The sequence below is a fragment of the Oryctolagus cuniculus genome, chromosome 7, assembly GCF_051225735.1.
Source record: "Oryctolagus cuniculus isolate XC-2025 breed Fujian yellow rabbit chromosome 7, ASM5122573v1, whole genome shotgun sequence".
Lineage (NCBI taxonomy): Eukaryota > Metazoa > Chordata > Mammalia > Lagomorpha > Leporidae > Oryctolagus > Oryctolagus cuniculus.
In genome coordinates, this window is record NC_142873.1 from 149,716,246 (window position 1) to 149,727,744 (window position 11,499).

The following is an 11,499-nucleotide window of genomic DNA, read 5'->3' on the forward strand; positions in this document are numbered from 1 at the left end:
GTAGGCAGAGTCATAGCCTACTGCGCCACAGCACCGGGCCTGCCTGCCCTTGCTCTTAGAGCTGTTGGTCTCTCACCCTGCAGATCTCATCTCCTCAGAAAGTGCTCCTCTCACCAAAAGATCCAAAATAACAGCTCCCCACCCGCCCATCACACCCTCTGATGTTCGCCTGTGTGTTTCCTCGACAGAACGGTTGTAACCTGTCATTATCTTATTTGCTTGCCACTCTTTCAAATAAGTCAATAATAAATCTGGTTCAGTCCTCACTCGGCCACAGGGCCAGCGCTGGAGCACGTGGGCGGGCAGGTACACAGGAGGTGGGAGGAGGGCTGGGGCACGGTGCTCAGCGCCTCGGGAGAATCCAGGAGAGGAATGGCACCCCCGGGCGCTCACTGGGAACTGGAAGCCGTGCCCGGCCCAGACACCAGCAAAAGCCCAGGGACAGCCGGGGAGGGGTCAGTCTTTTTGGTGTCGGCACTGCAGGCAGCAACTCAACCCACGGCGCACTCCCCCCACAGTACATTCACGTTCCCTCCCCTTCTTTTCACGTTGTAACTGATAAAAGCCACCCACGGGCCTCACTGGTGCCATCTCTCAGAACACACCTGCAGTTAAGAGACTTGGGGCTACACCTGGTCATTTTCTGTCTGGTCCGTTAGAGACAGGGTCCACACGGCCATGACGCTGAGGCGTCAGCAAGCCTGGCTGACGGTCAGCCCGATCAGCAAGTGGCCCCATGGGCTCTTCCCAGAGAACAACACAGGGCGGCTGTTAGCAGACGCCAGCCCCCCGCTCCTCAGCACTTGATGGTGATTTAAAGCCTCCGTCTTCGGCCAGGCTCTGTGAAGAAGGCCTTGCTGCGGCTATGCCTGGAACGCCTACCCCTCCAGGTGCGGAAGCCGCAGGTACACTGCCCTAATCAACTCCTCAATTCTGCTTCTGCGACAAGTAGGTCACCCAGGGCAGAGCCCCAGGAAAGCAGGGGCTTTTCCATGCAGGCACAAAGCACAGTAAAACCTGTAGGCTCAGGGCTGGTTGTCCACAGGGGAGTGGGACACCTGAGGACAGCCCTGGCTGGAGGGCGGGGAGACCACACGCAGTACCGGGACGCGTGCAGGGCTGCCCACAGGCCGGAGCTTGCAAGTGGTCCTGGGGTCAGAATGAGCTCTGCTGTGCAGAGAGAAGAAACAGGGAGTGTCGTTTTAGAGGACCGGAACAGGGAACACACCCACCATGCAGGGATCCCTACCAGACCTTGTTGTAAACAGGGAACAAGGGAACACACCCACCATGCAGGGATCCCTCTGGGACCTTGTTGTAAACAGGGAACAAGGGAACACGCCCACAGTGCAGGGACCCCTCCGGGACCAGCTGGGCCAAGCCTCCGGCTGCGGAGGTCCAGAGGAGCGAAGCCTCAGGCGCTGGGCTGTGTCGGAGTTGCTCCTCCTGCACAGCAGACTCAAGCCAGAGCTTCGTGGATGCCTCCGACTCTCCCGCTTCTCTTTAATGAGCACACACTTCAGAGGAGCATCCGCCTGCCCCCCCCCCCCCCGCTTCAGCCGTGCTTGGAAACCAGGAATGAATGATACCAAATGAATGAATGACCAAGCCCTCCTCCTCCTGCCAGACAGCGGAGGCAGAAACCCCTGGTTTCCTCTCCACCGCGAGCCTCCCGAGAGGGCACAGGCTCAGGTGCTCGCAGGTCTGACTGTCTCTCTCCTGCGTGGAGAAGCCACTGCTTAGTGGGGCTCTTTCCTGGGGTGACCCACGCGGCCCTGTGTCCTGGGACTGCCTCGGTTTCCACACTGGAAGTCCTGGGTCTGAGAACCCCTGGCCCCAGGCACACCAAGAGGGTCAGTCTCCCAATATCATGACTCCTTCTTCTCCCAGGGCCTCGTGTGGTCCTGGTCCTCCCAGGAGAGGGGGCTCTGGTCTCGTCCACAAATCAGCTCTCAGGTTTAGGACCCGGAAAGGGGAAGTCACTGACAGACACAGATCCACTCGGGACTTGAGAGAGCTCTTTATTCTTTACACAGGACGTGGGGTCAGCATGGGCAGCCAGGCCTTGGTCCTAGTTGTTTGCAATGGTCTGGAAAAGACAGAACAGTGGAGTGAGGATGACAGGTTGTGGAGTCCGTGGAACTGGGGCAGTTCCCAGCCCCCACTCACGCTCCGTGTGGCCCTGGGGGAGTGACTTGCCCTCTCTAATGGGAGTGGTGATCCCAGCACTCAGCCTGTGGGGTCCTGATTCAACCATAACCAAGGCCCCAGCCCAGTCCTGGTGCTCATCTACCCAGTCTATACGGTGCTCACTGCGGTCACCATGGACAACACCGACCCTCTCTGAACAGCTGTCCCCAGATGACACCAAGGGGCTCAGCTTCCCCTGGCTCTCCCAGCCTTCACCATTATGGCTCATTTCCCGTCTCCCCCAGCAGGGGGCGCCGTGGCCCTCTGTGCTCTGTGACAAGTAAGGACCTGACCAGAGCACACCCCTGAGAAGCCCTCCTGAGTCAGGAGGTGCAAACTCCACCCAGAGCCTGCGAATTCCTGGGGCCACGCAGAGCAGAGCTCATCCCCCTGCCCTCTGCAATTTCCCCAAGGCCCCTCCCCCCTGCCCTCCCAGGACCCCTGCAGCCCCTCCCAGGATGTGCCCCTCCTCCCTGTGCCCCAGCCCCTCTCAGGACAGCCCCCGCCCTGCAGCCCTCAGGCTGCCCTGTCCTCACCTCCTCGATCCAGGGAATGAAGGCCGACACTCGGGTGAACACCGTGGGCTTCTGGAGGGTGTCACAGCCTCGGGAGGAGACGAAACTGGCCAAGCCGTGCACCTGCCAGGAGCTATCTTCTGTGGGGCAGTTGAGGGGTCCCCCGGAGTCACCCTGCAGCAGTCAGAGGGGACAGGGCTGAGCTGCGTCTGAGGGTCAGGAATGGATCCTGAACTTAGGGACTGCAATCACACCCTCAGTGTTGACCTCTGAGCCTCAGGGGCTCCTCTGTGCTGGGAGCAGGGTCTGTCCCACAGGAGCTGCTGGGGATGAGCTGGGATAGAGCTGACCTCAGCCCCACACCTGCAGAGAGGAAGCCCCGGGAGACGCCGGCTCCCACTGCCTGTGGCGCAGTCACTCATGGATGTGATGCTCACGCGCGCCTCTAAAACAGGGACTCAGGGTCCCTTCAGAACACAGCGTGGGTGACTTGGGAGGTCCTGGGCCAGTGCCCCCCTGCTGTGCTGCTGGGGCCGCCTTAGCACCAGGAGGGACGGTGGCTGCCCCAGGTCAGGTGAGCCTGGGGCCGGGTCCAGGGTCAGGGCTGTCTGCATGGCACTGAATTCCCCCATGTCCTGTTGGTACCAGGAGGCAGCGGGAAAGACCCTTCTCCCACCTCCACAGAGATGGTAGAGGGGCCCCAGGGCTGGGACAGGTGTGGGCTGACTCACATTACAGCCAGCGACTTCGTCGCCACCGGCACACACATGGATCTCTTTCACAGTGGAGCCCCACCAATCTGGCTTGGAGCAGTGTTCGTAGTCCACCACAGGCAGCAGCCCCTGCTGTAGAATGTTTGGGGTTGACCCTCCAGCTGTGGGGACAGAGAGCAATGAGTGGGGGCTGGGGCAGTGCTACGCTGAGAGGTGGGACATCGGATACACACAGCCCTCCTGGCCAGGTGGGGACATCCCTCCCTCCATTCCACCACCCTTGGTCCTTTGTGCCCCCAGGCCCTGCCTCTCTGCCCCTGTCCCAGTCAGCACGTACTGGAGGTGGTGCCCCAGCCGGTGATGTAGCATTCCGTCCCGTGGGGCAGGAGGTAGTCACGGGGGGCAAGGCAGGCGGGCTGGACTTCCTCTGTCACCTCTGCGCTGTGTAACAGCTTGATGAGGGCGATGTCATTGCTGTGGGAGGGAAGAGTCACGCAGAGCCTGGCGCTCTGACTGCACCAGGTCCCTGCTTTGCCTTTTGCTCCTGGGGTTCACATCTGGGGTTCCCCTACGGCTCCACTGTCCCCAAAATCCACTCTCAGGGCAGAGCAGACTTCCCAGCCCCGGCCCCCTGGCCCCGCCAGCCCTTGGCCTTCATAGTTGTCCTGTGTCCACCTGTGCCCCTCACACTGGCTGCATCAGGACGCCCTGGGGGGCCATGAGCACAGTGTGGGGCGGCACTCAGCACAGGGCTTAAGCGGCTGCACCCACGCACAGTGCCTGGGTTCCCATCCAGGCTCGGCTCCATTCCAGCCTCCTGCCCACGCGCACCCTGGGTTAGCAGGTAGTGGTCAGGTGCTTGGAGTTCAGCCGCCACGTGGGCGACTGGCAGAGTTCCCACCTCCTGTTTGCGTGGCTCAGCCCTAACTGTTGCTGGCACTGGGGAGGTACCAGTAGATGCAAGATTCTCTCTCTCTCCCTCTTCTCCCCCTCCCTGCTTTTCAGTAAATAAAAATAAATTAGTATAAAAATCTTGAAATCACACAGAATTCTGTAGTGCACTCCAGGCTTTCTGAGGCCATGTTCTCTCTGAGGCCCGAGGTCTGACATTCTAACAGGGTCCAGGGAATGCTGGTGCCGCTGCCCCTCAGACCACACCTTGGGCACCACGGCTCTGCTGCTGTCACTCGGGACATTTCGCCTGGGTCTCCCTGGTCTCCCTAGGCCCCAGGAGCCCCGCCAGGACGGGCCGGGGTCTCCATCACAGTGGCCCCTCCCTCCTGCACTGTGGTTCCCAGGGTTCCGCCCCCTCCTGTGCTCCTCTCACGGAAAAGGCTGAGCCTTGCGGACACACAGGTGAGCACACAGGTGAGGCTGAGCGGGGCCTCCCCGCCCGTCACCACCACCAGGAAGCCCTGCTGCAGGTCACCCTCTGACCAAGGGGAAACTGAGGCCCAGACAGGGCCGTGACGCCCAGGCCACTCAGGGAGTGACTGCCGGGGCCTGACTCTCCACCCAGTGCTCCTCCTTCATCCCCAGGGCCAGGAACTCAGCTGTGTCGGATGGACCTCTGCTGACCACAGAAAACCTTGGACTTGGGGTGGTGCCTGAGGGGTCCTGGGCTGCAGAGCCACGGAGCCCAGCAGCCGTGGGGGGCTTCCTGCCTCTCCCTGGCCCTGGTGTCCCCTCTGCTGGGAGGGAGGTGGTGCTGAGGGTCTCAGTGTGTGGGGGCTGGGCCCAGGCTGCCCACCCCACCCAGTTGTCCCTAGGAGCACCCCAGATGCAGCTGGGGGGTCACAGAGGGACGAGCAGGCCCCAGCTGGGAGCTCACTCACCCCTTGGACGCGTCGTCATCATAGTCTGGGTGCACGATGATCTTCTCCCCGGGGATGAACTGCTCAGGTCCCTCGGAGACAGTAATGTCGTGCTCACCCAGCAGCACCCAGTAGGTCCCGGTGTAGCTGCCAGGGGGAGGGGAGGTCAGTCTGGGCCTGACGCCCACTTCCCATAGCCAGCAAGTGGCCCAGGCTGCCTGGGTCCCCCACAGGGACAGGGACCAGGGCAGGGCAGGGGGCAGCAGGGGAACTCACGGGAAGCAGTGGCCGGCAGTCATAACCCAGTCAGGGTCGATGAGGGTCCCGCCACAGATGAAGTACAGGGCCCCGTCCTCCTCAAACAGCACCATGGCCTGCAGACCCAGAAAGAAACACGCTGAGAGGGCCAGACTCACAGCGAGTGAGCTCTGTAGGTTGTGACCTGCACGATCAAGAGGGTGCCATTCACACAGGAAACAGGAGCTGGCTCTGAAATGTGCAGTGTGTGACCTGCACCACTGCTCATGGTGGCCCTGTCACTTCTCCACTGGGGTCACTGTGGCTGCGCAGTCCCCCACCCCAGGCCCTTGTTCTCCTGGAGACTCCAACGTTCTCTGCTCTCTAGGGCTTCCCCAAACCTTCTGTCCCCTGAGAGCCCCCAAGACCCTCTGACCTCTCAGACCCCCCATTCTGCACCCCAGCCCTGCAGGCCTCTCGGGTCCCCTGAAGCTCCACTCCCCCGAGTCCTCTCCTCCCTTCACATTCAGGTTTTCCTGCACATGCCGGGTTTCCCGATCTCCCTGGAGACCAAGGGTGACAGCTATGGCCCCCGGCCCAGTGCGCCCATGGTCTGTGCTGGACGTAAGCATTCACGCACACAGGCCGCTCGCACACACACGGGCGGTCTCTGGCTGCTTTCCTGCTGCGATGGCGGGGCTGAGTCCCTGCTGGAGAAACCACGTGGCCCACAAGACTGCAGCACCTGCTCTCTGCCCCCTCACAGAACACGCCTGCTGACCCTGCCCACAGAAGGTTCTGGAACTGTTCTCTCTCTGGGTCTGTGCTGTGCTGTTGTGGGTTCAGCTGCCCTGCCACACCAGCATCCCATATGGGCGTTGGCTTCTGTCCCGGCTGCTCCACTTCTGATCCCAAGAGCTTGGGCCCCGGCACCCACATAGGAGATCCAGGAGAAACTCCTGACTCCTCGCATCTGCTGGCCCTGCCCTGGCCATTGCGGCCGTTTGGGGAGTGAACAGAGGAAGGATGATCTCCGTGTCTCTTCCTCTCTCTGTTTACCTAGGATTTTCATATAAATAAAAAATTTAAAATTGGAAACGTTCTGTATTTCTATCTGCCCAGCACAGCTAGCTTCACCCTGGCTCTCGCCCTGGCCCCCTGGCCCCGCCCCCGGCCCCGGCCCCGCCCCCCTCGCCCTCGCCTTCGCCCTCACCCTTGGTGCTGCCTCCTTGGCCCTGGTGAGACTCCTCACTCCCTGCTGCTCCCGACCTCAGGGCCCTGTCCTGTGACCCAAGGCTCTGGAAATCACTGCCCAGACTATGCCTCCCTGACGCAGTGCCTGGCTTCCTCTCTCACTGCAGCTCAGTGAAGCCTTCCCCTAGCCCTAGATCCTGCTTTTAATTTGCAAGCAGCCCAGTGAGGGTAGTAGAAAAAACCTCCGTGGGAAGCAGGCAGTTCCAGGGCTCCTGGCCCTGGGCAGCTGCGGTGGGGACAGGAAGGGGGCCGCGGGGTCAGAACCCGGCATCCAGCGGGAATCAGAGCCGCTGGCGCCGCTCTCACCTGCCAGGGCCAGCTGTAGGGGACCGCGTCCTCACCGTTGACCACGCGGCTGGAGGTGGGGCAAGGTTGGCCAGAGCCCGAGGCTGGAGAGGAGAGAGAGGAGGGGCATCAGCCACCCAGGGTCCCCAGCGGGAAAGCGCTGTGCCACAAAGCTGCCGGTGAGCCTGTGTCGGCCGCTCCCTCTCTGCGCCTTCAGGGGGCGCCCACGAGCAGAGAGCACTGGCACCGCGGCAGGGGTCCCGGGATGGAGAAAACCCGCAGCCTCGCCAGTGGGAGCACTCAGGAGGCTGTCACTAACAGTGCCTGGTGACAATGAGCCTCGTCAAGGTGATGGCTGCTGTCCCCAGAGTGCAGGCTTTGGCGAGGGCATTTGGTGCTGTGGTTATGAACCCCACGAAACACCCAGGTCCCGTTTCGAAGTGCCTGGGTTTGAGTTTGGCTCTGTTTCCAATTCCAGCTCCCTGCTCTTGACACCCCAGCAGGCAGCAGTGACAGCCTAAGGACTCGGGTCCCTGCCACCCACTGGCTGCTGGCCAGAGCCAGGCATTTGCAGAGTGAACCAGAGGATGGGAGAGATCTGTCAATCTGTCTATCTGGCTCTCTCCACCTCTGAAATAAAATACATATGTAAATTTTTAAAAACAGTGTAGGCTTTGAAATAAAACTTCCTGGGTTCAAAGCACAGCATGGCCCCTCGTTCTGGGATGAGCTACTTTACTTCTCTGAAGGTCAGTTTGCACATCTGTATTATGGGGACAATAGTACTGACCACATGGAGCTGGAATGAAAATTACAAGAGATCATAGCAGACAAAGTCTTAGCATTCTGGCTGGCACAGTCAACACTCAGTAAACGTCTGTACCATGACTGCCAGTCAGGGAGGCTGCTCGGAGGAGGTGGCCCTGAGCTCCAATGTCATGCAGCAGAGAGACCAGGAAAGGCTGTGCCACAGGCCATGGGGCGGGTGGGGGGTGTGTGAGTGGGGAATTAGAGAACTGGAGCGTCCAGCAGGGAGTGGGAATCCCACCCCACGCAGTCTGAGCACAGAGCCCGACTCTTCACCACCCGGCTGTGTTCACTGCCCCCACCAGGGACGCCCGCCCAGCCCTGGGTGCTGCTCCCAGTCCTCCTGAGCTGCTCCATCCCCTGCTTCCCCTCCCCCTCCTCCCAGCACCAAGCTAAAGCCCCCACTGCTGTGCCCCAGGTGTGAGCTGAGACCCCTCCTGTGGAGCAGGGGCTGGGACCACGGGGCCAGGGTGGGGAGCAGATCTCAGGGCTCCTGGCCCAGGCAGCACAGGGCACAGACGCGGGCTGGGTTCTTACCAAGGGCCACCAGCAGGAGGGAACTCAGCAGCCGGAGCATCGTGAGCTTAGCGATAACAGGAGGAGACACCGAGCTTGGGCTCTAATATAGGACAAGCAGGGCCCCCTTCCCAGCACAGGTGGTGGTACACCAGGTCTCTCCCATGTCCAAGGTCACAGCCCCCCACCCCCTGCAGATGGAGGAGTTGAGAGTCAACAGAAAGACCTAGGGTCCCCTGAATGAAGTGACTCCACAGGTGACACCTGGTGCCCTGTTATCAATCAGCCACCAGATTGCAAAGTTGGCGTCAGAACAAGCCACCTCTTACGGGAAGGAACACGGGCGCTGGAACCCCTCAACCTGGATTCCCACCCTGCCCGTGCCACCTCCCAGCTCTGAGACCTTGGCACCTGGCTTCTCTTCTTTGCGGCTCAGTTTTCCAACCCTAACCCGGGGTCGGTATTCGTGTCCACCTCAAGGACGAGATCTGGTTGAGCACCTGCTGTACGCAGAGCAGGCCCTGCTCGGGGGCTGCGGCTGACACAGCGCCGTCCTCCTCCTTCTGCAGGCCGAGTGCCGCGGGGGAGACAACCTCAGATCAACCCTGATCTGCAAAGGCTGTGGGCACCCCAAGGGCAAGGCTGTGGAGCAGAGGAAGTGTGGGAGCCCAGGTGGGAGTGGGTGGTCATTCAGAGGGGAGGCGAGGGAAAGCGCCCTTGGGGCAGGGGGTTCAGGATTTGATTGAGTCGTAAAGGAGAGGCAAAGCCAGCTATGGGAGGGGCAGGTGCTTGGCATAGTAAAGGTGCCACTTGCAACAACCCTGCTCCAAACAAGAGTGCCTGTGTGTGGGCCCCAACTCTGCTCCTGACCCAGCTTCCTGCTAGCGCACACCTTAGCAGCCAGCAGACGAGGGCTCGAGGACTTGGGTCCCTGCCACCCACAGACTGCTACTGCGTCCCTGGCTCGGGCTTTGGTTCTGGCTCCGTCCCAGCTGTAGCCGGCATTTGGGGAATGAACCAGTCAGTGCAACAGCTCCTTCTCTATTTGCTTTTCAAATAAAATGAAAATAAAATTTTGTTAAAGTTTTATTTGGGGCCAGTGCTGTGCCGCAGAATTTAAGTTACGGCCTGCAACGCCGGCATCCCATAAGAGTCGTGGCTTGAGGCCTAGCTTCTCTGCTTCCAGTCCAGTTCTGCGAATACGTCTGGGAAGGCAGCTGAGGATGGCCCAAGAGTTGGGGCCTTGCACACATGCGGGAGACCTGGAAGGAGTTCCTGGCTCCGGACTTCAAGCTCGTCTAATCCTGGTTGTTGCAGCCATTTGGGAGTGAATCAGAAGATGGAAGATCTCTCTCTCTCTTTCCCACTCTACCTTTCAAATAAATTAATTGATCTTTTAAGAAACATTTATTTTGTTTATTTGAAAGGCAGAGTGACAGAGAGAGAATTCTTCCATGTGCTGGGTCACCCCAAAAATGGCTTCATTTTCTGGGACTGGCCCATGACAAAGGCAGGAGCCAAGAAGTCCATCTAGGTCTCCTGGGCAGGGGCCCCAGCCCCTGGGATATCATCCACAGTAATCCCAAGCAAATAAACAGGCTGATGGATTGGATGTGGAACAGCCCAGACTGATAACGGCACTTGGATATTGGATGCTAGAATTTCAGTTGGTCCCATAACCTGCTATGCCACCAACGGGCCAGAAAATATTTTAAAAATAATCCAGCCGAGGGAAATCCTGACTGAAACACACTGCAGGAGGAAGCGACAGCAGGTGCAGGTTCTAGAGGGCGGGGCTTGTCATAAAAAAAGAGGGGTAGAGCTCCGCAGTCCACGTGGAGGGGGAGGGGGCTGAGGTCAACGCAGAGGTGACTCCTGCTGCTGGACTCACAGCTGACGTCCATCTGCTGTCTCACTCCCCGAGTGGCTGCAAATGACCAGGGCTAGGCCGGTTGCAAGCCAGGATCCAGGAGCTGCTTCCGGGTCCCATGTGGGTGACAGGGGCCCAGGGACCTCTTCCTCTGCCTTCCCAGGAGCAGTAGCAGGCTCAGGTTCAGAAGTGGGGCAGCCAGAACTCAAATCAGAGCCCATGTGGGATGCTGGCACCACAGGCTATAGCGTTACCTGCTGTGCCATAGTGCCAGCCCCTCAAAGAGCGTCTTCACTGTTTCACTAAATCGCCACCCACACACTTTTTTAAATTGAAAGGCACAGGCAGAGAGAGAGAGAGAGAAAGCGCTATCTCCCATTCACTAGTTCATTCCCCAAACACCCACATGACCAAGGCTGGGCTGGGGCTGGAGCCAGCATCCAGGGATGCAAGCCCGCTCTCCCACATGGGTGGCAAGAACCCAATCATTTGATCCATCGCTCCTGCCACCCGGGATCTCCTGCCTGGCCAGGGGCTAGTGAGGATCCAGAACTGAGAATCCAACCAGCAACTGCAATGTCCTATCTGCTAGGATAAACACTCCCACTCCTGATTAAAGAATAAAAACGCAACGTGGAGATGTATTTTCTGGACCACAGACAGGTGGGCAGCGCAGTGTGAAGGGAGACAGACAGGGAGGCCCTGCAGCGGCCAGCCCTGGGGCTGCTGGGCCACGATCGCCCAGCAGTCGCCGTCAGCATGGCGGGCACAGCCCCCGGGAACTCTCCCCCTGGCCCGCACACACCGTCCTGATGGAGCGCAGACAGCTGTGGGGTCCTGCAGGGAACTCTGATGCCTCCTTGCTCCGGGTTCTGCAAACCCCATGAAGGTGGGAGACGGCAGTGTGGCTGGGGAGTGAGGGCAGGAGCTGTGTTTTCACCCGCAGGGCCACGCTCACGGCAGAGACCTCAGCACCAGTTACCCAGTGAAATCAAGCCCCGGGGAGATTCCGGCAAAGAAGTGTAATGTGGCAGGTGCTTTTTTCTTTTTTAGATTTTATTTATTTGAGAGGTAGAGTTGCAGATGGAGAGAGAGAGAGGGAGAATGAGATAGGGAGAGGGAGAGAAAAAGGGAGGGGGAAAGGGAGGGAGGGGGAGAGAGAGAGAGAGAGAGAGTGTCTTCCATCCACTGGTTCACTCCCCAATTGATCACAATGGCCGGAGCTGAGCTGATCCAAAGCCAGGAACCAGGAACTTCTTTGGGGTCTCCCATGGGGTGCAGGGGCTCAAAGACTTGAC

General features: G+C 59.8%; 1 protein-coding gene across 1 annotated transcript; it reads right to left on the reverse strand.

The window, feature by feature from the left end:
• Window positions 1-2,007: 2,007 nt before the first annotated feature.
• LOC100338830 (chymotrypsin-like elastase family member 3B) lies at window positions 2,008-8,410 on the reverse strand. The gene is made up of 8 exons (XM_070077018.2): window positions 8,353-8,410; window positions 7,030-7,112; window positions 5,509-5,606; window positions 5,254-5,379; window positions 3,756-3,892; window positions 3,437-3,579; window positions 2,727-2,879; window positions 2,008-2,089 (listed from the first exon to the last, which is right to left on the reverse strand). The coding sequence occupies exons 1-8, from the start codon at window positions 8,390-8,392 to the stop codon at window positions 2,072-2,074; spliced, it is 798 nt and encodes a 265-aa protein (XP_069933119.1). The 5' UTR covers window positions 8,393-8,410; the 3' UTR covers window positions 2,008-2,071.
• Window positions 8,411-11,499: the final 3,089 nt, after the last annotated feature.

Coding starts and splice junctions, on each gene's coding strand:
- LOC100338830 (XM_070077018.2), bottom strand. CDS start 8,392: ATGCTCCGGCTGCTGAGTTCCCTCCTGCTGGTGGCCCTTG. Junction 5,607..7,029: donor CCTACAGCTGGCCCTGGCAG/GTGAGAGCGGCG, acceptor CTGGGTCTGCAG/GCCATGGTGCTGTTTGAGGA. Junction 2,880..3,436: donor ACGAAGTCGCTGGCTGTAAT/GTGAGTCAGCCC, acceptor TGACTGCTGCAG/GGTGACTCCGGGGGACCCCT.